The sequence below is a fragment of the Anarhichas minor genome, unplaced genomic scaffold (assembly GCF_050575085.1).
Source record: "Anarhichas minor isolate MPS153535 unplaced genomic scaffold, ASM5057508v1 ptg000026l, whole genome shotgun sequence".
Taxonomy (NCBI): domain Eukaryota; kingdom Metazoa; phylum Chordata; class Actinopteri; order Perciformes; family Anarhichadidae; genus Anarhichas; species Anarhichas minor.
Window position 1 is genome coordinate 2,957,065 of NW_027466472.1, and position 25,839 is coordinate 2,982,903.

Genomic DNA, 25,839 nt, shown 5'->3' on the forward strand with positions numbered 1-25,839 from the left:
CATTACCCCGACCAGTCTAACAGCACTTCTAAAGCTCATAAAAGAACGTGTTATATGTCAAAAACCAAAGCATAAGAACGATATGTTGTGGTTTTACATGCAGTTACAGTATGTACCTGACTATTTCATGGCCTGTCACAGGTGCTTTCAGCTGTCCATTCATTACTGTGAGGTTGCCAGGCAATCACCAGACACTCCAGTCTTTGTGCTAAACTAATCCCTGTTTGGTCAGATTTACATTAAGCTTTATCAGAAGTGTTTTCAAAGTGTATTTTTTCGGTTTTACAAAAGAAAAGGCCTTAGTGGTTGGTTTGGCAAATGTATATCTGATTAATTTCCCAACCTCCAATAAAAAGAAGCGCACAACCGCTTCCCTAAGCTTTTCTGTGGGGACCATCCGCAAGAAACGTAATAAGCATATTTCTAAAATTGTCAAACAATTCCTTTGAATTAAAATGACATGATTTGGAAGCAGAGAAATTATCCGTTATTCATTTTGAAATGTATTTACTGTTGGACTTGTCTGCTTCTCCTTTATTGGCCAGGTCTCCTCTTTCAGAAAGGTTTCTGGTTCTCGATTTAATTTTGGATAAGTTAAATAACTTTCAATAAAATTGATAAAAAAAGATCTGACTCAAAGCTAATTCCGTGTTTTATTCCTTTTTATTTTGTACTAGCTAATCCTAGAGGGCTTTAGCCTTCAGAAGCCCACTCCATGACACTCAGTTCCTCTCCACCTGAGTTCGGACCACAGACAGTAACTGGTCGTCTTCATAATAATGAGGCTTTAGCCCACAGTGGAGCCATTTTCTGGGTAACTGCATCTGTCTTAAACACGCTCAATCACACAGGCTTCATGGGTGTTATCCGTCTGCCCATTTATACATATTAAGTGCGTGTAAGCTGCATGCAATCTCTCACAGATGCAAGTCGAAGCATTTCAATGTTGCTTGCAGAAGCAGTTTAAAACACAGTACACACATGCATGAACACATCCATAAAAGAGCCCCCACACCACCTCCCCCCACACACCCACGCACACACACATACCTGCCCTGACACACTGATTCCCTGCAAACACAGCTTTACAACACCTCAGGTTTGCACTAGCAGAAGGAGTCATGCTGTCGGGCCCCCTCGGATATTCATGGCCTTAAATTGGTCCCAGTGAGATGTGAGAACTCAGACCACAGGGTTAACCTCTAACTCTACGTTCGCGTTTCAAAGAACTAGTCTGTGTCAGCTGGATCAATACCCCCAACAGCAGCTAGAGACCCAGCTCCGATGTAGGGAGATTATTACTAGAGTATTACTGGGCCGATAATGATAATGGCAAAGGCCATCTGCTTGGTGGTTCTCCTCAGAGCACAGGTCTGATTCTAGGGAAGGTTTTCCCCCTGTTGGTTGTTAAAATTGTCTTGGGATTTGATTCAGGAAAGCAGATTCAGGTCATCTGTTTTTTTAATTAGTAGCATGGTCAACACTTGATACAAGATGGATTTCCCCTTTTTGGAGACAATTAATCAAAATATCAGTCAAATATACCTTTATTCAAGATTAATTAGGAAATAGTCAATCAACTTTATGGTGCTATCATCAGATCTGCGGGCGTACACCTGGGACGCTCGGGTGAAGTAAAAAGCGAAGTTGTCAACTGATCACCACCTGGTGGTGACCCTGGTGGAAAGAGCACTTTGAGGAACTCTCCAACCCAACAAACAAGCACTCTGTGGCTCCGGACAGTGTTGGGCTGTGGTGGTTCCCTTTTTTAAAAAAGGTGTGCTTCAATTATTGGGTTATCACACTGCTCAGCCTCGCTGGGAAGGCTTATGTCAAGGTGCTGGAAAGGAGGGTCCGACCGTTTGTCGAACCTTAGATCCAGGAGAAGCAGTGCAGGGTTACTAGAGGGGTCACGGGAGTGTGCTCATCCAGTCTACATACATGCGTTAGGTGTACTTGGAGAAGGCTTACGACACGTGTGAGTTACTGCGGTCGAGAGTGCAGCAATCGAGATGAGAGTCAGCACCTCCAAGTATGAGCCAACGGTCCTCTGCTGAAAAACGCTATGTATAACTCCCTTTTTGGTTAGGAGTGAGTTGCTGCCCTGAGTGAGCGAGTTCAAGTATCTCAGGGTCTTGTTCAGGGGTGAGGAGTGAGGGTTAAATAGAGCTCGAGATCAACAGTATTTTACTTGTTTAAAGCCCAACCATGATGTTTTTCCTTAACTCAACTGGTGTTTTTTGTTTGAATCCTCACATTAACCACGTATTTACTGCGACCGAAGTGGATCATAATAATTTGACGCGCTGGGCTACCTAGTGTGTTAGAAAATGACGGCAAGAGGTTTTGACCCAGCGTCAGAGAGTTACGAGCTGAGGATGAGAGGAATGGGGGTTGAGATTAACGTCAGAAAAATTGATGGCTGGACAAAATTGGTGATAAATGTTGAGCTTTTGACCGTACTGTAAGACATTTCTGTAATCGTACTTAAAATGAGATTGCTATTGTAGAATTCAAGATTATTTCATAAGTATCTAAATCCAATCCATTTCTGAATGGTGTCTTTCCATCTCATTTCTTGCCGGCTGCCGAGACGCCAGTACAGATGAACTGAATCGGGCCGAGGCCAGCAGCAGTGTCTGTGGAGCTAAACTCCTGGTAAATTGTGCCAGCACAGAACCGCACCACGTTGGGGCCTGGCCGCTGTGTCGCTTGAGTCCTGGCAGAGAGAACAGGGCCCCACTTGTTTGGCAGAGGCATGTTGACAGGAAACATAATGCATTCACATGATAATGAGCCAGCGAGTACATGTCCCCTCGTACTACCCTGCTTTCTCTCCCTCCCTTAAATACAGTACACGTCGTTTCACAGATAGGGAGCAAAACACACACACTTTTCTACTGTACGCTGACACAAAACACACACACGTAGTCACACAAACATGCTCGCTCAATCACAAACCCCTCAGTGTCTGGTGCGGAACGGCCTGATCGCCGGTCTCATCACCAAGGAGACCGGCACTAAGCGGGCGCCTGGCAGAGATAGACTGGCATTTAGCATTTAGGACCCCACAAAGCTTTCAGACAGAGTATACAGGCCTTTTTCAATGAAGAGAGGGAGGCAAAGAGAGAGATTAGTCACGTGGTCATGCAGAGAAATGGAGAAAAGAGGGGGAATGAAATACTGTTTGACAGTCACATTAAAGAGCAGGATGATGAAGAGAAAGATTGGGGAGCAGAGACCAGGATAGCAGCAGATAGAAGACGGAAAGAATACAAGACTGTGGCTACGAGGTGGAAAAGCAGGCAGGTGGAGAGAAATTTTTTTCTCTTCTGTTATATTCTGACAAGTGCTGTACAGCGCTGACTAAATAACTGCTGAGAGTGATGTTTCTAATTAACATAAAACACCTCTGAGCGTTAAGAGGCGCATGTGTGCTTTCAGCTGACGTCACGAACGAAGGAAGCTATTAATACTTGTGCCCACCTGAGTCTCCACCGCGCTAGGGTGAGAAAATGCAGCGCAAATGAACGGTAAAAATAAACTTTCTTTCTCTTTTTTTCATATTCATTCACAACTCCCCAAGCTGGGAATAAAGAAAGGAAATGAAAAGAGGGGAAATCAAGCCTTTGGGTTGTCAAGAGCCCTCTGCCCTCTGAACCAAAAGCAGAAGATCAAGGGATGGCACGGAGAGAACAAGTGTTAAATGGTTTAAGAGAGAGGGATTTAGACTATGGTGAGTTCCAGATGTTTTGGAGTTGGAGCGGAGAGGCCAGATGACTTAATACTTCAGAACTGGATAAAAGCTGCCACAATAAAACAGAAACAGAGGGCAAATTAATTGTTTGGCAAATTGAACAGATAACTGAAAGTGTACGGTGTCAAAACAGCCTTTCTACAGAACTTATTGTTTTGTATAATTTTCACTGACAACATATCTTTATTTGTTTTCCCGCTGTCTGCTCTTGCAATACAAGTACTTAGGTTAGGGAAAGATCTAGAACCTGCATGTCCACTCACCCTGCACTGTCGGAGGGACCTCTTCACCCATCCTGAGTCCTGCATCTCCTCACTCACTCTCAGGTTCTCAGGTCTGTCATCCTCCGACCAGGTGTGAAATCTGTCTGTGTGGCTGATTTGTTCTCTCAGCTTCATGCTCACCTGTCTATCAGTCAACTGGTCTCCAGTTATTCTCACACGCACGTTCCTTAATAGTGTAGCACTCATTCTCAGTGTCTGCGATGCTTTGATAACCGGCTAGGGAACACTGTATCATTTCTGCCTCATCTCATCTGCACGGCCATATTAATTTGTCATTGTAATTCAAACAACGATTAATTAAAATTAGAATTTTTAAAAAATGTTCTCGCTGCTGTGCGTGGCGTTGGTGTAATCCATTAGAGTGGCTGCTTCCTCTCTTCAGTTCAACCTGTATTCATGATCTTTTATCTAAGCAGGGTTTTATTATAACAATGGTGAATAGCGTCTCATGCAGCATCTGATGGCAGTCTCCATGAGCACTCCTATTCCTCGTTTTAACAAAGAGTATTTTTTCCCATTGTGCTCTAATATACATCTCTACGTCTCCCTCATCACCCAGTGGTACAGTAATAAAGTCACGCTCTCTGCCCGTCTCACACCCACTCTTAAAACATTATATAGCCCCATTCTGCTTAATTACAATGTACAATAGAGGGACAGCCACACATTCAAACCTGGCCATTGGAGACCCACATTCCAATGGAGAAATCATCCCCAACATTGTCCAATGTTGATAACGCACCCTCAAGCCGAGTACAATAGAGTCAGTTTCTATGTTTGTCAATATTATAAAATACAGTTTGATCATCTCAGCGCCCCTCCGCCATCTTTACTGACATCACATCACTTTGGAGCAATTACAGTGAACTGTAATTGCACATCATTGTTGCTTTGCCATAATTACAGTTGTGATAGTGCACAGGGAGAAAACGACTTAATAGTCTCTAATTACCCCAATTGACTAGATGGTAGCAAATTGGATTGTTTGACATTGTATGGATGTGTGTACATCCTGCATGGGTGCACATGTGTGTGTGTGTGTACGTTGTATGATGACAATGACAGATGACAATAAGAAAATAACCGCAGGAGACTATTTGTAGGAACAGCAGGACAAAAGCATACCATTACCGTTTTCAACCACCTTGATCTCTGGCACAGCACACACACTTAATGTCACTTTAGGAATCTATTTAGAATCACTCCTAATGACTTTCAATTTGTTCTTCATGCATTCATAATTAATGAGCTATATAATCTCTTTCATTCAGAATTCTTGGACAGACTTTCAATTAACTGATTATTTCAAGAGTAAACTATGCTAACCATCTCCACCACCACTAAAATCTGTCTTAAGAGCGATCTTACAAAGGCAGTGAAGGATTTAAAGCTTTGTTAAGATTCCAAATCTGATTTAAAAAAGATAAACGCGGGTGTGCCGCAAGGTTCATTCCTAGGCCCATTGCTATTTTCTATCTACATGTTATGTGGTGGGGAAGTTACTAAATTATGTCCATAATCATGACTTCATTTTTGACAGCTTTGCCAATTATACCAAAATCTGCATTCTAGAGCGCTGGAAGAACAGCCTCTGCTACAAGTTTTGCAAGGAAACAAAATTGCATTCTCTGCATGTTTCATCAACAGTCACATAATCCAATGCCATGTTTTCCAGACTACCAATCAACAGTACCAAAAACATTTAACTCGTACAAAAGGCAGCTTCAAGAATATTAAATCAAATCAGAATTTGGTCACACTGCACACATTCTGACCTCCCTTCACTGGCTCCCAGTTTGCACTAGATGTGATTTCAAATACTGCAGCTTCTGCTAGCCTATAAATAGCAAACAAGCTCACACAATCATATTTATCTGATCTCACCATCCCATATGTACCCTGTCACGCCTTCCGATCACAGGGCGCTGGCTGGCACACTGTCACCGACAATCAAGAAGAAATTAGCAGGCAGTGGAGCGTTTCCTACCAGGCTACATATCTTTAGAACCGCCATCCACTCGGGAAGATAAACTTGTGTAAATCTTCAAATCCAAACCGCTGTTTATCTTGGGAAAGAAACACTATCTTATTTTACTTTAATATAGAGTAGTACACAGAGTCAGGCTTCAAGTGTGTTTGTCTCTCTGCTAGTCCAGACACCATCATGGACGGTGGTTTTACAGTAGTACCTCACAGTGGATGCAAAGTCCTTTAAGAGATTCTTAAGGTGTTGAACACTACACAGACATGCAAGTACTTCAACACAGCAGTCATCTCCTTCACACATCTCCAAGTGGATTTTGATGTAGGAAATGTCCTGACAAAAATGGTGAATAACTGAAATGTGTAAAATGTAAAAATAAAAACAACTACATTGATATATACAGTAGTTTGAATGGTGTTGAATACAGTGTATAAGTGTGGCTTATGTGTATACTATACATGTGTTTGCACGCGAGGTATTGCTCTTGTGTCACTGAACTGATCAAATAAAGCCAAAGCTATCTATAAGCCAGGGTCACAGACCAAATGACAGTCATAATCTGCAGCAAAGCCCGTCTTAGCAGATGATTTGGGCCTTGGCTCAATAGTTTACACATTGTTCCATATTCACAAATCACCTCTTAGTGGACAAGCTGGCGACGGATCAGCAGCCGCGGCTCATCAGAGGAGGCAAGTGAGCAAGTCACAGCCTCCCCGGTCATATAGAAGCAACAAGGTTTTAATTTGGTGATAATACAATTACAGCAGAGGAAAATATATATATATATTAAATAAATATATTATGAACCTCACATCACCTCACCTTCTCTTTCAAGTGAAGTCACAAGGACACCCATGTAGCCTATTTCTCTTGACTTGCTGAGAGATATTTCAGCTATTGCTAGAATCATTTAAATGATCATGTTCCATCATACAAGAACTGTATATTTTGTATTATTCCAGCTGAGAAAGTAACTGTATATGGTTTGTACACTATATATTACACTCTACACTTTAGTATTAGAAACCAAATCATTCACTGAAATATACAGTCCATGTTGATTTTGCCATGCAACTGTAATGTTAGAGAATCGAATAAGAAGCAAGTTAAGGGTTTTTAAGGCTTCTTAAATCTGGGTTTATCTTGAGGTGAGTACCTTTAATTACAGGAAACGTTATCATATTCAAGAGTGTCATGACAAAAGTCAGTGTATTTCTCCAAAGTTGGTTTCCTGAATAGAGTGCTTCTGTGTCTCCACCCTAAGCCCTCTCCTCACTCCATGTCATCTGGGACAAAAGTGCATGGACGGACATTCCATTATTGTGTTACGCTTATTTAAAGCTCCTCCAATAGCTGGGATCTACTTAAAAGGCTTTTTGTAGGATAGTGGACAAATAGGACACAAACACAACACTACTATCTGGCATTATCAGTTAAGTCCGTGCAATATCCTCGTGATATGAATGCGTGTGGGAGGGTGGGGTGAAGGTTATTTGTGTGTGTGTGTGTGTGTGTGTGTGTGTGTGTGTGTGTGTGTGTGTGTGTGTGTGTGTGTGTCATTATGTGTGGGTGGGTAGGTATATCCTTAACATGTGTGTTTGTGTGTGGAAATTTGGCCTTTTCACATTCTGGCAGAACTATCTAGGGCCGAGTGGATTTGCAAATTGAGCACATTACAAATACAAAGCAGTGTGCAGCGTACTGGACAGTGTTTCCCTGCCCCCACCACCAGTCTCCAGGCTGTCAGGGAGGGCAACCAGATAAGGCAGTAGAGGCATGGATTAAGAGTTGAAGGGGCCCAGCAGCATATGGTGCCCCCTGATATCAATGCCCCTGCTCTCCTTGTTAGACTAACACCACCTACGTGGTCGCCACGAGAAGCAGGTCTCACGGGATGGAAGAAAACAGTGGTCATCTTATCATTTTTATCCAACCATTAACTTTAAGAGTGCCCTCAACAAGGCTTAGTGGCCAAAGTTAAACCGACATGTGAAACATAAGTATATAAATAATAGTTTAGAAAGACAACTTATTATGCAAACTGTGAGTAAGTCTGAAAATGAAAGGTGTTTTTGCCTCAGGTGTCTCCGTTTGTGCATGAGCATGTCCCACACTTGTGCACACAAATGGGCAAATGAGATGCGTCTGTGTTGGTGTAGGCATGTGCATGTATTGCAAACGTACTGTATGTCTATGAGATTAGTTTGCAAGGGCATCTGAATGTCTGTGTGTGTGTGCACGCAACTGGGCAACTGTGCGTTCCCCAGTTTGTCAAAGCCCCACCTGTGCCCCCTCCTGTTCTATTGGAGATAAAAAGCAGCAATGTTAAGGTGAAGTCTGCTGTAACAATGCAGATGGGATCTCTCATGCTAGCCTCTCTCTCTCTCTCTCTCTCTCTCTCTCTCTCCACCGTAACGCGCCATTCTTCATGGCTGTTCACATGCATCAGATTTGACATGCTCATTTGTTGTCTGTGAGGACAGAACAAGCGGGGACCACTTTTCAGTCTCACCCTCATCCCTGGAAAGTCATTTGTGTGTGGGCAGAGTGTGTTGGAGGACGGAGAAAAAGAGGCAGAGAGAGAGAGAGAGAGAGAGAGAGAGAGAGAGTGTGTGAGAACGAGGCATAGAGGGTGAAAAAGAGACACAGCGAAAGAGTGAAATTGGAAAACAGAGTGAAGTAAAGGGAAGCAAAACACAAATAGAGGGATGAGTGAGGTTGGAGGGAAATGTGGAAGGACACAAGAGAGAAAGGGAAGTTGGACCTGTAGAGAGAGAGCAGAAGACACAAGTGAGAGAGTATGGCTGTGGGGCGCTGTGCCAAAGAGGGACTTATAATGAAACTGCTGAGAACTGATGCACAACCTTTCCTAAAGGGAGCGACTCAGGCAGTTAACACACATTTACTGAGAGCCAAAGTGTGTCACACCAAGAGCTCGCCTTCCACTCCTGCAGGGAGATCTCATTTCTGAGTCCCAACTTACCGGATAGTAACACTGTAGTGTGGTGCTGACCCAACATTAAGAGCAATAGGCTATGTGGGACTAGCTGTACACTCACTATAGTTGGCTTTGTTGGAATTTATGTGAAAAAGTGTATATTTTGCCTTTTTTGTCTTCCAAATAACAAACCTGTGTTTGTTTTCTCTTGTTTTTGACTTACTTCATCAGCTTCAGCTCTGTTTGTATTTCTTGTTAATAGATTTTGAGAGTAGAGACATTGAGCTAGATTAAAAGAGCAAAAGCACTACCTTATCCCCCAACAGCCAGTTTATGAATTACCTATGGCTGTGAAAAGCCCTGGGCATATTTAATGCAGGAGAATCTGTCCCCTTTTTCCCTTTGTTCCCCTCTGTTCTCTTCAGTATTCTGCATTTTCCCTCCATTAGCAGACGTGAGCGTCAGGACGACAGGCAAAGGGTTTCAAATTAAATGAATCTGCTCACCCTGATCACATGGACACACCAAGCTTAAGATGTTGCTGCCAGAGGGATACAAACATGATTTAGGAAATGTACACAAACACAAAGGAAAGAATGTATATACAGAAGCAAACGCTGACTAGTTCTCCATCTTTTTTGATACAACGTCATGTCGGAGACCTCTGACCCTCAGATGCTTTTAGAAACTGAACAGAGAGAAGTCATTTATTTAGGTGCTCTCAACCAGCTAACAGCTAAAGGTAGCCATTACAGAAGAGCGCAGACGACCCATTCTGTGCGACAGTGAGCAATTTACAAAATGACATTCCTAGTATGAAATTATCTACAGTGTATTTTTGGAGCCTGCACAATTATCTGGTCAAGACAACTCAATGGACCGCCATGCAGACAAAGCAGGTCACAGGATCTGCATTATCTCTCAGTGCGACACAAGCGAGTTCAGCTGCCGGGTTCATCAAGTACTGTAAGGTCATTTAGTCGCGGTGTGGATCAATTAACAATCAATTTCAAATCAGTGATGCAAGGCCACAGTACTCCAGGGACTACAGTTGAAAGTACCTATATATAGTCCTTGCTTCAGGACTCGCTCGTGTCAGAAAACTGAAACCACCCGTCCTTCCTCTCGGAATGCTGTAAATCCAGCTCCACTACGATATTTCCTGTAGCTGTCTGTCTGCTTGCCTCCTCTAGAAGCAGTGAGATATTTGTTTTTGTATATATAACACTTTAGTGCAGTGGGATCTGTAACCCTGACCCTGTCAGTGCTCCTCCCGCTGTCTTGTGTTTTTACTTGTGCAGGTTGCCTGCAGGTAGAGATGGGCAGGGCCATCTAACGTGTGATGGGCCTTGGTTATTTCGGCTGGCTTCTCATTCTGTTTGTCTCTCTCACCATCATGATCTAACCTTTTGGATTACAAGCACACCTGACCTACAGACTACAGATTACTTTATCGTGTTTTTGTCTTAGTCTAAAATAAAATATTGCTTAAATCTCTTTAAATCGTGTGTGGTCTTCCACTTTCTGATGTTGATATTGTTAACATTACTTATACATGCTTTCTCGTGATATTGTTTAGATTGTTTCACTCTGAAAAAAATAGATAAATAAAAATAAAAAAGTAAGAGCACATGTCTGTAGGTAACCTGAGAACATGATTTCATAATTTTCAGGGAATCAATTTGCAATTATAGGAAACAAATTAAGTGATTTGAGGGTATGAATTACAAATTTGGGATAATAATGAATCAAAAAACATGTAGCCGATACCTTCTTGGCTTTAAACAATTTTTTAAGTTTTTGAAAGTTTTCCAATTTATTGCCAAAAGGTTTGACTGACCAAGTCAAAATGCTATTCCCTCTATATGCATAAAAAAGAACAGGAAGCCTGAAGTTTCCTTTCATCTTATTAAGCTCACTGGAGAGCTTGAATCTGCCTCATAAGACAAACTGAGTGTTTAGAACCTGATGATTCCTAATTGGTTGATCAAACTGATGAGGTCATTAAAGTCCGGGGGAAACCTTGATCCTTTGGGATCCACAGTAATCTATTTGTCTGGGGAATATGAGGTCCCAGACGCACGCACACAAACACGCAAACACACACACACACTGCTCGTTAGCACACACTTGTGGGAATAATGTGTGCACAGGAGCATTTCCTTCGCCATTGATCTGAGCTCATAATGGCCTACAATGATAAACACAGCAACTATTCTTATTAATACTAGAGATCAACTTAACGCCGCTCTGGCAGACACTGATTGAAAGCAGCAGTATATCACTCACACTATGAGGGTAATGTTGGGGGTTTTGTAAAATACAAGTCAATGAACGCAACCCTTTCATTGTTGCCGACGTGAGAGTGAGCAGGTGCCAGCATTATTTCTCTCATGTTTGTGAAGGATAAGTAAAGTATGAATAGGACCTTTAGTCAAGTGCAAAGTGTAGCTTTTAGATGCTGGCACATACATATTTTGGGTGGAATGTTATTAATGTTAGAAAACTGTTTGGAAACAGGTTTAAATTGATAACTTTTCTGATATGGATGTAATATTGCGAAGGATCTTGAGCGTCTCAACAATAATTATTCTGTCATGTAGAATGAGTGTAGTCTGTGGAAAACCCCAGTGTGAGACTGTAGTTGATGGTGCTCGATAGATAGAGTAAACTTTAATGTCCAAAATTTGTCTTGGGTGCCAATTTCCCCTCAGGAAGTCTGACTCCTCACACTCATGACTTTCCTCGGATTCATGGGATGAAAGAGACTTTCTTTTCACTCCCTTTGTTCATTCTGAGCCTTTGAGACAACCCTTAACAGTAAGTAACTGTTATACATGAATTTGTTATGCACGTAAGCAGAAAACTAAAACTCATTGATAGTTACAGAGAGTTGAACATTTGTTTTTTTACCATATGACACTCATCAAAACTCTATTATGCTCTATTATACTCTATTATCTTAATGTTACATCTGCATGTACCAAATGTCTGCCGAGCTACTCGTGTAATGAAGGAGTCCTGTCAGCAAAGGTCCTGTCAAACCTCAAGAGCCAGCGAAGCAAAACTGCTCATTTCAGGGAGAGTATCTTCAGGGTGCCACGACAGGAGGAAGACATCCGCTTTAAATATGTATAAGCCCAGGGCGCTTCTCTCTCACACACACACACACACACACATACACACACTCACTCGAAAGGTAAATCAATTTAAAGATGGTTTCAACCGAATGGTGCAATCTGTCACAGTATGTAACGGACCGAAATACTGTTTTATATGCATTAAGCGTGTAGATTGAGTTATGCTTGGTGGTCTTGTCAACAGACTGTGTAAAAGAAATGGACGAAGCCACCGTGACATCACCCGTTAAACCTGCTTTATGGTCTGTTTTACTCTAAAGGGGCGATAATGTACTAAAAGACTTCTATACAGACAGATTTATTTTTGCAACCAGAGGAGTCGCCCCCTGATGGCCATTAGAAGGAATGCAAGTTTTAAGCACTTCAGCGTTGGTTTCACTTTTCAGGACAGGTGGCCACGTCCACTTCTTTTATACGGTCCATCGTCTTGCACCGGACTTCCCTCCTGCACCAGACATACAAAGCATTGTTGCGGGACTGCAGTGATTCATTTTGCATGCTTGAGTTATAAAGTGGAGGTGTTGCCTTTTCCAGGTTTTTAACTAACATCAGGTTTCATAATAGCACTATTATCACACTTCCTCCATGGAGAACTTATCTTACCGCTCAGGGCAATTATCTCTTTGTGGCTCCAACATACTGAGATGAATCTGAGTATTGCAGTACTGCAACACACATTTTTACTGTTACCGTTTTGATTCGCTGATGAAAATGTAAAATATAAGTTGAAAACCTCTGCACAGAGTGCTGCACACTTTGTTCATCTAAAATGAATGAATTTTCACTGAAAAGCAAAGTGTTTGCCACTCTAAGTGTTACAGATGACTAACCTGGATCTAAAACAGGTTTGACACGCATACTACCTGTCAATGATGGATCAGCTTCTGTTTTGATAAGCAGCCCCCTGCTTCCTTTTTAAATCATTTAACCCAAATGCAGTTAAAAACATAGCTGATAACATTTCAGCTTCAACAAGCATCACGCTGCTCCCCACACACTCATGATCCACTCATGCTTCCCTCGTTTGCTCCTCTGATTAAAAAGGTACAACCAACCCCAAAACCTCAAAGCCCCAAACCTCTGTGAACTGACCACATCAGATGTTTGCTTCAGATGCTTGGCCAACTGCCATGCAGCAGCCTGTGGACTCTTAGGGGCCTAGTTTAATGTGTGCTTAAGAGACCGTGGGACCGGGTGAATGCTGTGCTCTCCTCCTCCAAATATCTGCCCATCATTTATTCATTCACACTCCCAGGATGGCCGCATGCCGCCATCATCTGAGGAGCCCGTCGTCTGAAGTCGTCTGTCGCTCAAACATACACACGCACATGCACTTTGCAAGCGGTCCCAGGGGTCTTTTAATTTTTTGAGAAGCTATTTTTAGTTAGAGAAATAATCGAGGTGGAAAGTTCCATCTGTCCAACACTCTTGTTCCAGCTGCTCCTTTTTAGCAGCAGGCGGAAAGAGGAGGGGGAAAAACACGCTACTTATCAGATAAAACTGACACAGACGGGATTTTCCATCATATGCGTTCTGCATTAGCAGGATTTTTAGACTGAGAGGCATGCTCTAAGTTGGATGCTAGGTGCATCACATCAAAACAACAACAACAACAAAAACTGCAAGATCGCCAGAGGTTACAAGCTGAGCTGTGTAGCTCTCTCCACCTCCTTAACACTTGTTCTTCTCTTTTCAAAGCTCTTGTCTGTTTCTCTCATCTGTCATCCGGCAATTGTTTAAAAGAAAAATAGAAACATCATTTTGGTAATTTGCAGATTTATTATGGGTTTGTTGTATTTAGTTATTGAATGTAGGTTTTGAAATAACTTTTTTCAAATTTCCAAACATTTTGCCCAGCTTTTACCTCAACTGCTGGATGTATTTTGGGCTGCAACTCACCAAAACCATCCTCACTGATATACTGTGAACCCATCATATTTGAACAAATTGATTGAGATGTAATCAGCAAACTGAGCGAAGGAGACCATGTAAACAACAATCAGACCAGGCATGCTATATCATTTCATACCGGGACTTTTAGCCGATCCACAAAGGTTAAGAAGCTCACACAGAAAGTGGAGAAGGGAGCTGGTCTAAGTTCAGCTTTGATGCAGACGTGAATGCCCTGAATGTCAATGAGCTAAAAAAAAAAAAAAACATTCCATGTTGTCTTTTTTTATTTATGCTTGAGTGCTCCTCGTCCTCCCTAGACTCTTCATTTCAAACATACAGAACAGTGGGATTGAAGTCTGGAGGCTAATCCAAACATTTCACTCTATGCAAATCTGAAATGTATATATATATATATATATATATATATATATATATATATATATATATATATATATATTATGCAGACAAGCAAAACAAGCAGTCGTTGTTGAAGAGTTCAGAGCCACCACCTCTGCTTGAATTTAATTTACTAAAATTGATTGAACCTCCGGATCAGTCCCTGCAACACCCTTGAGGGTTGTTCTGGGTGAATCGTTAAATCGGGGCATCATGGACAGAGCCGCTCTGTGTTGGTATCGCCATGGGGGTTCGTTGTGACAACAGCTGAACTAATCAGTTTATTAGCATAGAGCCTCCACTGTTTATTCTTTCAACTTCTACAAACTTCCTCCAAATGTTTTCAGCACTGCACATCTGAACGGCCCAATATTCCTTCACTGTGTGGCTGTAAGATTTCTAAATGATAGAATATTTATGTGTGACTGGGGAGGGTTGATGGCAGCAGAATGTCATGGCATGTCCTCCAACTGATACACTAGTACACGTACAAACTTGGTGGTTGACGCATGTCCAAGTCATTTATTTATTTGACTTCTTCCTGTCATAGTTGCTCACGATTTTCTACTCTTCAAAACTTTCCTCTTTTCACCTCCTTTTAAATGTTGAGTGGTACGTCAGCTACAAATGCATAGGGCTGTGGCTCAGTGGGTAGAGTGGGTCGTACTTTAACGACAAGGAGACGTGGTTCGATCCCCAGCTTCTACTGTCCGCATGTCAGAGTGTCCTTGAGCAAGACACAGAACCCCAAAGAGCTCCCCAGGAGCAGGAGCCCTCTGCTCCTGGGGTTTAAGTAATGTCTGCATTAAAGCCAAAAAAAAACGCTTTTTTGTCAAACAGATAGAGATTTTGTTAAAAATTAAACTTTTCCGGTCTCACTGTGCAATAACCAAAACAATCCGGTGTCCGCTAACACATTGAACAGATCAGATCAATCTAGTGACAATGTCTGACATGCAAAAAGTGGAGGTTAGTACACAAAGCCAAAACAAGCACCCACAATCAATACTGACTTTGCTGCATCAGAATGTATTTATAGAAACACTGGCAGCGTCCACCAAGACGTAAAAGTACAGAAGAAAAACTGCCCAGCGACTGCAGAACAAGCAGGCTTGTTAATAGAGCTGCTAGGCACCGACATGCTGAGCAGATTGTTCTTTCTATGAAGTCATATATACTTGAACCTTCGCTCATTACAATGGCTGAGGAGTTTTTGGAATTGGATGGACATGTGAGTGACTTGGGGAGGAAAATAAAGAGTGGCCGCAATCCACAATTGTTTATTTCAAACCGTTTTTTTTTCAGACAAAAGGGTAAGACATGGTCAAATCAAATAAGCTTGTGTGCACGCGTGTGTGTGTGTGTGTATGTGTGTGTGTGTGTGTGTGTAACCCTGAGTGAAGCTGACAAGACACCATAACACCACTCATTCCAGAGGTATACAGCTAAACAAGTGAGCAGCGGAGTGAAACACCTGGGCAATCAGGACTGAATGCAATCTCACACTGTTCTGTCCAAATTGACATGTCAGGCAGACGCACGCGCGCGTGTGTGTGTGTGTGTGTGTGTGTGTGTGTGTGTGTGTGTGTGTGTGTGTGTGTGTGTGTGTGTGTGTGTGTGCATCCGTGGCTCAGTGGAAATGCTTTGTGTGTCCTGACATGGGGCTCTAAGGGGACTAGGTTGGCATTGTCTAGCATTTTTCTGCTGTGCTTTGCCTTTTCTCAAAATAATAAAGATTTGAACACAATGTTTACTCAATTTACTCATCAGCCTATAGATCATATTTGCATTAATACATTTTAAAAATGATGCTAATGTTTTGTGCCATTAACCTTTTCTTTAATGGTAATTATTTGTCTTCCTAAATGCTTTCCCTGAACTACAGGAGATCTCTTATAGCATTCATAAAGAACTTATTTAACAAATGTCAGACAAGACTTAAGAGTCTTACAACAAAGAGCCAACACAAACATATGAAAAACTTGCCTTCACCTCCAATACCTGTATTGTTGGATTACAAAGAACACAACTAGACTAAGAAGGAAGATAAGGTCAACAAACTATAAAGTGCCACATGCAAACACACAATTCCCCACAGGATAGGAGGATATTGTGATTTTCCTTTGGGGTTTTCCCCTCCTAAGCTGCCTGGTCTCCATACTTCTCGGCTGGGTACCCTCCACCGTCTTTCTTTTTCAAAACACAGACTCTCTCACTGTGCCACGTTTTCATGTTTCATTTTTTTTTATTTTAAAAGCAGTAATTGTACTCCTTATGTTGTGTAAGACGCGCAAAGCGATATCAGGCACGGCATGGCACATTACGGATAAGACGTGCACAATCAAAAGTGCTTTTGGGAGAGATGATACGACTTACCGGGCAAAAGTCATCCTAAATCGGTGCTTTATTTTTTGTGGAAATGCCGGGGATTTGTCTCCCTGATCCAAACATACAGTATTAAGGAGGACGGGGGATCAAATGGACGTGGCACGCGCTCTCGGAATGGAGAGGTTGAGCTCATGGCACAATTTAATTCCAAATACATCTGTTTTTGCAGTACTGATGCGGGTGCATTGTAGTAATGATTCGTACACGTGACAGAACATATGTAAATCCTTTGGAATATTATCCCTATAACTTATTATTGTTTTAGTGATAATATATATTTGTATTATCATTACTCGTATTTGTATGAAAGCCTGTGTACGGGGCGCATTGTGCTTGCAGTTGAGGATAACTACAAGTTTCCAAGTGTCACACAACTTACCCTCCATGCAGAAAATGACCATCCAGGCTATCCATAGGTCCGAGTTATGAAACTTCACCATGGTTCGTAACTGTTCAGCGACTGCTTCTCAGTTTGAACCCAGTGCCTCCTTCTTGATGAAATCTCAGCTCCGCTCAGAGTTTCCTTGAAGATAAGTAACTGTTCCTCCTGATGGCGTGAGACATGAAAGCGGTCCGGGGTTCTTATTTTTACGCAGCGCACACCAGCGACATTTCCCGAATACAACGTGAAATGTTCAGAATGAGTGGTAAAAATAACACAGAGAGCATTTCTATCCAACGGGCACTCGTCGCTCCTTCGGGCGCTTTTCACTCCTCCTTTCCTCCCGTTCTTTGGTAGCTGCTGGTCACTCCAAGAATTTTCTTTCACAGACCTCTCCAGTCAATTTGCGCACGCTTGGGGGAAACGCAACATCCACCTGCTGGTGAACAACAATATGCCGACAGTCCCTGAAAGTGACTTACAAACAGATCAGAAACTGGCGCTCATCCAGTCCGCTAGGCGAGTCTCTCCAACGCGTCTTGTTGCGCTCCATGGTTTCTCGTCTGTTCTGCTGCGGCTGAGCAGACCTGGGAGCAAATTAATCGGCATTAGAAGCTATGCAACTTCCTGTTCATTTTTATTTCAAAATAAAACACCCGAGGCGGTTTTGTCATGTGGTGGATAAAGGAAGGAGGGTCATTGGCGGCAACGGCGTTACTGCGCTCTGAAACCTTGCGCGCCGCCACGACGGCTTTTTACCGAGCCGAGCAAAGTGTTGGGCACAGTGCGCCTGCGCCGTACGCTGAACCCAGCGTCGAGCGCAGTCCGTCAGTCAGGGTTGAACCACTTCGCTCTTAAGTGTGCTCCCCACACTTTTAAAAAGAAAAAAAATTGTTTCATTATTTTGTGAAGTCAGTACAAGTTGTAAAAAAAAAAAAACTCTCCGAACCAACAACTTAGCAATATGTCTCCTCCAGTCCAAGGTGAAAACAATTCACTTTACTCCACTGAAGACCGGAGGGATCCATTATAGTCAGCCAGGATTCGTCTAAGTAAATAGGGTTACAGTAAATGACTGTGAGAAACACACCTGAACTAAGTGTGCCTTTATTTTGTAGTTAAACTCTACCTGGCTTCCTGTTTTAGGCAGTGTGTCTGTGCGGCGTGACTGCGCTCACCAGCGGATAATTAAGACGAGCTCGAGCCCGGCTGTTGCTGGGAGACCGCTGACGCCAGACGTGAGTGAGTGAGTGAGTGAGTGAGTGAGTGAGAGAGAGAGAGAGAGAGAATAGAATTCTTTATATAGTGACTCCGTTTACACAGATAGGTGGACAACATTTTACAGTAAACAATAAATAGGCTAGAATAGAGAATCAATAATATAATATAATTAGACACACGACTGCATAGTTCTGCTGTTAGGGGAATAAAAAAAAGACTATTTTCTGCCATAATGATACTGGAATTAATCAGCCTCTTTGATGATCGTTGCTATATTAGGCCCTACATTCTGTGTCATTTTCAAAATCTGTAATATAAAAATCAGTGCAGTGTCACTGCAAGAGTGCTTCACTCAATCCAAGTATGTCACACATCAGAGGCAACAAGAGAAACAGGCAAGACAAACTGCATAGAAAGTGGCATCTCTTTGTGTGTGAACGTGTGTGTTTTTATCTTAATGAATCAAATCATTGCATGTGATTTCGTAGCAAAGCTGTGACTGGACTATGTCTGGTTGCTGCACAGGTTATTAGCTGAAAAAATTATCCAAAGATCAAAAGTTTTTGGTTTTGTTTTCTTCTCCAATTGTTTTTTTAGGCTTTGGGAAAGGGACAATGAAAGGCAAAGACATGATGGGGCAGTGGCCTACATCAATCCCTCCATTCTTTCTTCTGCCCTGAAGCTGTGGGCAGAAATTCACAAACGTTGAGCTGTCATTGTAGACAATTAAGCTACAAGTTAGATGATCTTAAGGATGCCCCGTGGCCTTCACATCCCTACGTTCTACATGTTATGTTTGACCAATAGTCCAAAACCCCAAAATAGCCCAATCTCTTTACTATCACACAGGGCTAAGGCAAAGAAAAGTTGCAAATCACACTTGATAAAATGGAACTAAGATATAGTTTTTAAAAAATACAAAAATGATGAATCAAATATCAATACAGTTAAGATTACTTATCAGTCAATCAGCTAATCATGTCAGCTCTAGTTCCGTTTGTGCCCAAATACTGTGGTGTTTTGTGCCATGGTGTCGTGTCTTGTGTTTTCTCCCTCCCCTGACTCGCCGCTCCAGTGAGTGATTGTATGCAGCTGATTTCAATCAATCACTCATCAGGGTCTGGAGAGCTGGAGAGGGCTACTGATGGGGCCACGTGGGCCGGTACACTGATGTCTGTCTCCATTGCAGACTTCAGCCAGGCAACAGTAAGGCAGTAAGAAGGGTGAAAAACATGCCCTTCTGAAAATACACACACTTTTGGCACAAAAGAAACCTCATACAAGTAAGCAAATGTTGTTGTAAATCATCCACTGATGTCTCCCTTCAATATTCCCTAAAATGAAATAAAGGTTAAAACATGATGGATGAATTGGGTTTCCTCAGCAGCCCCAGAAAGATGCACGCTTGATTTATTATTGATTCCTTTTTGAAACTGCTTCATTTTTCTTTTTTCTTCACCCTCATAAAAGATTCAAAAGACCAGAAGGAGATCCTCTGTGCTTATTGTTGTAGTTCTCTCCTCCTGACACTCCCGGCCGGAGTTCATGACAACTTGAATACTGCTGTCGGGTATGACGGGTTATCCTTTGTTTGGGGCTGCATGGTGTGTTTTTTGAGTCGTATCAGCCATTATTGAGAGGCTTCACTTACTCTACAGTGTGTCCACTGCAGTGATGGAATACAAGTTTTAATGTATTTACTCAAGCACTGTACTTGAGTACAATTTTGAAGTACTTGTCCTTTACTTCCATTTTACACTGCTTTATACTTCTTTTCCTATTCCACGTCAGAGGGAAATATTGGGATTTTCCTTCTTTTTATAGAATAAAATTGCATCAACTCCTACAACCTTAAAATCAGTAATAGCTACATTTTACTTCAGTGTTTTAAATTGAGCAAAAATTGAAATGTTGAACTTTTATATGTAAGAAGAATATTTTTATGCTGTGGCTTCTTTCAATGACAATAAATGACACTTATCCAAATAAAATGACAACATCAAACGTGATTCATTGATTTATTCTTTATCTGAAGAAAATATATTTATGTTCAAAATTTATTAAAATCAATTACAATAACAAAACAACTTTTCCTATTTATTTTTTTGTGTGTTCTGTAAATATAAATCTTCAAAATAAAACTGCTCTGATCTTCGACTTGGACTTCAAAACTGTTATTAACCTACAAAAAGAGAGAGAACACTGCCATCTTGTGGCGAAGAAAACACACTTCACTTGACAGAAGGACTTGTCAAAAAAAAGGCATTTTGTTGTCAGAACACTTATGTTTCTGTCACACCAATGAAAAGACACAAAGACAAGGTGGCACTAATCCACACTCCTCATTCTGCCAACAGAGAAGATCATACGAGACGAACAGAGCAGTCCGTTCTCCCAGGAAGCATCAGTTCTGAAATGTCCAGTCAGCCCATGACAGGTTTAACAGTTCACTTCCATTGAGGCGATGAGTCAACAACAACTCTTTTATGACTCCACTATCTGACCTGTTTCCCTTCTCTACCTCCCTGGGCTTGGTTCTTTACTCTTTTGCTTGGTAAACCTATTATTCATACAACATGTTCTGTTTCCTCTGAATAAAGCTGCAACAAAGTGAGGGGAAGGTAGCTTAAAGGTGATGAGATAGTAGAAGCTTGGCAGCAGGATAACATCTGGAAGATTTTCACTTGACAGCAGTGTGAGCCTTGAATAAAAACAGCACACACACACACACACACACACAGGAGGGTGTGGTGTGTCACGTCTGATTAGAACTGGCACTGCCAGTAAGACATGTTGTGGATGTTGCCAAGCTTTGACATGAGGCATGACAAGAATGTTACCTGTTGAGCTGCATTTTAGCACATGCTGCTCTTCAAAGCTTCCCGAAGAACTATAAATAAGTGTAACGTGGGAACACCTTCACAAACTGAGCACTGAGGGGAAATAATAGTCGGTCACAATAAGGCCTAGTTCAAAGAGTAAAGTTATTTCATATCAAACATTAAATGAGCAAGATATCTCTAAAGATAAACTGCAGCATTGGGCCTACCTCATCACTGCTGGAGGATGAAGATGAGGACGAGGACGAGGATGAGGATGAGGATGAAGATGAGTTGCCAGATTTCCCCCCCTCTTTATTTCCCTTTTTCTTGTCCTTTTCTTGTGGTCTGTGTCCGTCTTTTTGCCATGCTTGCCTTTGCTGCTTTCCTATAAAAATGGCAAAAGCTGACTCTGAATAAATCATTGATTGTGTTGGTTCCGTCTTAAGGATTGTGTTTGAGTCCAGTAATCATAACTAATCAATGTAGATCAAGGTTTCGGCTTTGCTGTCAAAAAACTGTCAAAATCACATGTTGATTCATATCAAACTTATGAACTATATGAGATTTTTTCGATAGAATGTAAACACTAAACACTCTTACTTTATCCTTATCGTCATCCTTATCCCTGTTCCAGGGCCATTGAAAATGATCTTCATGAGCATCCTCCTTCTTCACCTCCTCTTCCTTCCAACCTACAGACAATCGTTGTTTACACATTTAAATTTTGTTTCAAAAGCATATTGGATAATTACTGAAGTTGTCAGGCGCAAAACCTGCACTACAAATGCCTGTTGCTCTTCATAGACTTGAGAAATGTTGTTAAACTCAACAGAGACAAGCATTCACGCTCAAGATATTCCCCCGAAACACAGTCAACGTAGATTTGAGCCTACCTGAAAAGAAAGACATAGCGACTCCTGTTCTGCACTTTTCCAAACAATTAACCTCAGTGACACTCACAGGTAACCTGGATCAACCATATCGTAACCATGTGACATAGCCACGCCCCCCCCCCCCCCACACACACACACCCACGCACACACACACACACACCTCTCCCTCTGGGTTAAATGTTTGTATTTACTTCAGGAGCTGCTTTAAAGTGCAGGCGGAGACATCAGAGTTAGGAATTATGTGCACATTACAAACCTGCACAGTGGCAACTCTGAGTAGGACAAACTATTGTGTGATGGTCGATGCTGCGTTATATTTATTTCTAGATAGATGACTTCCCTTTTTATTACTTTTAACTTTTACTTAAAGTTGCTGTGAGTAAAGGTTTAAGGATCGAAATACTTCCACCTCTGGTCCAATGACAGTGATAGTGTCAGCCGTTACACATTCACTGAGGTTTTCAATTTTCATGGTTTCAATCCAAAACAACTATTTAACAATTTCACACTTATCAATGAGAAACGACTACATTAAATATGAAACATTTATTTATACTTTGTTTTAATTTCTGTTTTGTCTTTTCAACAAAATTGATTAAAATCTATTACGGTGACAAACGACACTCTTGAAATATAAATCTTGAAAATAAAACTCCTTTCAAATAATTGCACTTTTAACTTTGATTGAGCTTAAAGAAATAATAACACTTCCATCTTGTGGTGAAGAAAATGCACTTTATTTTGACAGTGGAACTCTTGCATTTTGTTGGCAGAACATTTACTTCTAGGAATCAGCAGGCTCGTTTACACAAGACCAGCATGTTTCTTTGACATCAATGAAAGGACAGGAGGGAAAGTTCAGACTCATGTTGTTAATAGGCAGGGTCGTAAGACACTGACAGCAGTCCGGTCTCAGCTTTATTCCTGAAATGACAAAAAGGACAACGCTGTTACTCAGAGAGGAGACATACATTATTAATAACATCTTAAATGCCACAGCTCCTTCAGTATCTGTAGGGTATGAATCGTTGTGGCAGCAGCGTGAGCCAAAACAAACAAAAAAAAAGAAAACAGCATACACACACAGGAGGGCATGGTGTGTCACACCCTTAGCTAAAACTGGTAATGTGGGTCACACCTGATGTTTACCCGGCCCCAACCTTTGAAACTAGGTTTGACAGGCATCTTACCTGCTCAGCTGCATTTTTCGAATACTTTACAGTAACTTGGGAAGACTTTGACAAAAAAGCAAACCCAGCAAGGCCTAGAGTAAAGTTCATTTCTATCAAAAATGTAAATGGAAAGAGATCTCTGAAAATGAGCTGTAACATTGTGCCTACATCATCACTGCTGGAGTCTGAAGATGAGGAGTCTGAGCCTGAGCCGGAACCTTTCCCCTCCTTCTCCTTCTTGTCCTTCTTCTTTCCTTTGCCGCCTTTGTGACTTGACTTCTCCTTTTTGTCCTTCCCCTTGCATTCTCCCTAAAAATGGCAAAAAGTTTGACAGTTGAATAAATAACTGATTGTGTTTGTTTTAGTCTTAGGAATTGTTTGAGTCCAGGAATCATAATTAAGCAGATTAAAAAGACTTAATGTAATAGGAATTTTTTTTTATTGCAGTTTTTCAGACAATAAAGTCACAGAATCACTAGATTCATATACCACACTTATGATCTACACATCCAAAGCTCTCACCTTATCCTTTGGATTTGGATCTGTGCAGGTCAGAATGAAAAAGTGTATCAGGTTAGAATAAAAGTGATAATAAAAAGAAGTATCCTGTGACAAAATAAAACTCTTTATACATCAAGAGAACAGCTACAAATAAAATACAACTTGCTTAGACTTTGCTTACACATTTACATTTTTTCTAAAGCATATTAGATAATGATTAAAGTTGTCAGGTGCGAAGCATGCCTCTAAAATGCCCGTGGCTCATCAAGTGTTACCGGGAATTTAAAAAAGACAAGCATTCAAAGCCTTAGTCAACATAAATTTGAGCTTACCTGGCATTGTGTCTCCTGCTCGTGTACTTTCACAAACCACAGTTACTACAAAGACTCAAATATAAGTACCTGGATTACCGCACCTAAACCACGCGTTTTGAACCTAACCACGCCCCCAAACCACCGCTCCCTCTGGGTTCAGTGCAGATGGAGACACACAATTATACGCACATTAGAAACCTGTACAGTAGCAAGTCTAAGCAGGGCTAATTATTGTGTGGTGCGACTAAGTCAAGGTAAATATAATTAAAGTATCCAAGGTAACAAGTAGTCATTATGAAGAATGGCCTTTTTTGAGAGTTTTATTACAGAAATATATATATTCCCCTCTGCATAAAATGGGAAAGCATTTGTAGCAGATTTCATTTAAAATATTCTGAAACACTTCCAAAATATATTATTTGGGAAGTTACGATGTTAACAGTTCCAAATAAGTAGTACTTTTATTATTAATAATAATATGGTGTTATTGTTGTTGCTGGGAATAAAGGGCTCCGCCTGGAGAGAAGGCTGTGACTGAACATAGCAGTATCTATAATTATGGTTTGATTAAATAATTGGGGAACAGGGTGTACTCTCTCCTTTCAACAATGCAAACTCATGTTAGAGAATGTAGAACAGCTTGTATATCATGTCTTATAATTACCAGTGTTTGTGACAGTAGAACTGAAGGAGCTCTCTCAGAAACAGGGAGTGCATTTACAAGAGAATTCACTAAATCAAAAACAGGAGTATTAGATACTAAAACGTAAGACTAAAACCAAAAAGCTTTACCTTTGAGCAAGATTCACCGACTGAAATGGGTCCTTTCTCACATGCAAGGCGTAAACAAAATACAACGGCACAGGTTTACTTTAATTTGCCAACCTTTAAAATCTCCACTACTGCAACAAAACACTAAACAAATGTAACCTTAGTCACCAATTGGCTAACCAGTTTTTGAAATATGATTGTATTTTGTATTACTTTTGGTGGAATGAAAATACTGCATAATGCCATCAAGTCTTACGGTAGCATACTGTTTGTTTAAATCTACAATCATTTACTGTATTTTGGAAGACAACATTGTTAGAATTTGGCTGTATTTTTTAACAGCAATTTATTAGTGAATGAACAGGTATTTGTGTTGATGTACGGACGCAGAGCAGGATGAGAAACAGTTGAGTGTCACACATTGCTCATGGAAAACTCCCTCCGACAGAACAAAAGCATACAGGTAGAGTGAGACTAAACATGATCAACAGCACGGTGACACTACATGTCTGGTTGTGTTTGATGCAAAAGGACACTTTTGTGGATCGACTGATTGACCGACGCAGTGAGTTACCAAGCTATGAAGCTGCTGGTCGGAGAAATGTATGATGCACACTCACTTTCTTGGCCTTTATTTTACACTTTTGGTTCCACATTATTCTGACATTGTACATCATGATTGATTTTGTGTTTTACTTACGAGGTTACGTTCCGGGCTGCAAGTAACGATTTATTATAATTTAAACTATTTTTAATTATTCATTATAAACAATCACAATTTCCGAGATCAAAAAGCGATATCTCCAAATTGCAGGTCAGTGAGAAACATTTAGAGGGAAACATTGTATTTTTCACTCCGCTACATTTATCCGACAAAGTGACTTTTTTTAAAACCACAATTAATTTGTTTATTTTCCTAAAGAGAAATGATTTCTGGTTTGTTATCTCAACAAAATGTATTACAATCACTTATAACGACAAAC

The 25,839-nt window shown here is 41.1% G+C and overlaps 1 protein-coding gene across 1 annotated transcript in view; it reads right to left on the reverse strand.

Moving 5' to 3' along the window:
- The window catches only part of igsf11 (immunoglobulin superfamily member 11), an 85,779-nt gene extending 67,482 nt beyond the window's left edge, over positions 1-18,297 (reverse strand). Inside the window, exon 1 of the mRNA XM_076100284.1 lies at positions 17,160-18,297. Within this exon, the coding sequence (XP_075956399.1) occupies positions 17,160-17,220 (61 nt within the window). The 5' untranslated portion in view covers positions 17,221-18,297. The remainder of the gene's footprint in view (positions 1-17,159) is intronic.
- Between the last annotated feature and the right edge of the window lie 7,542 nt (positions 18,298-25,839).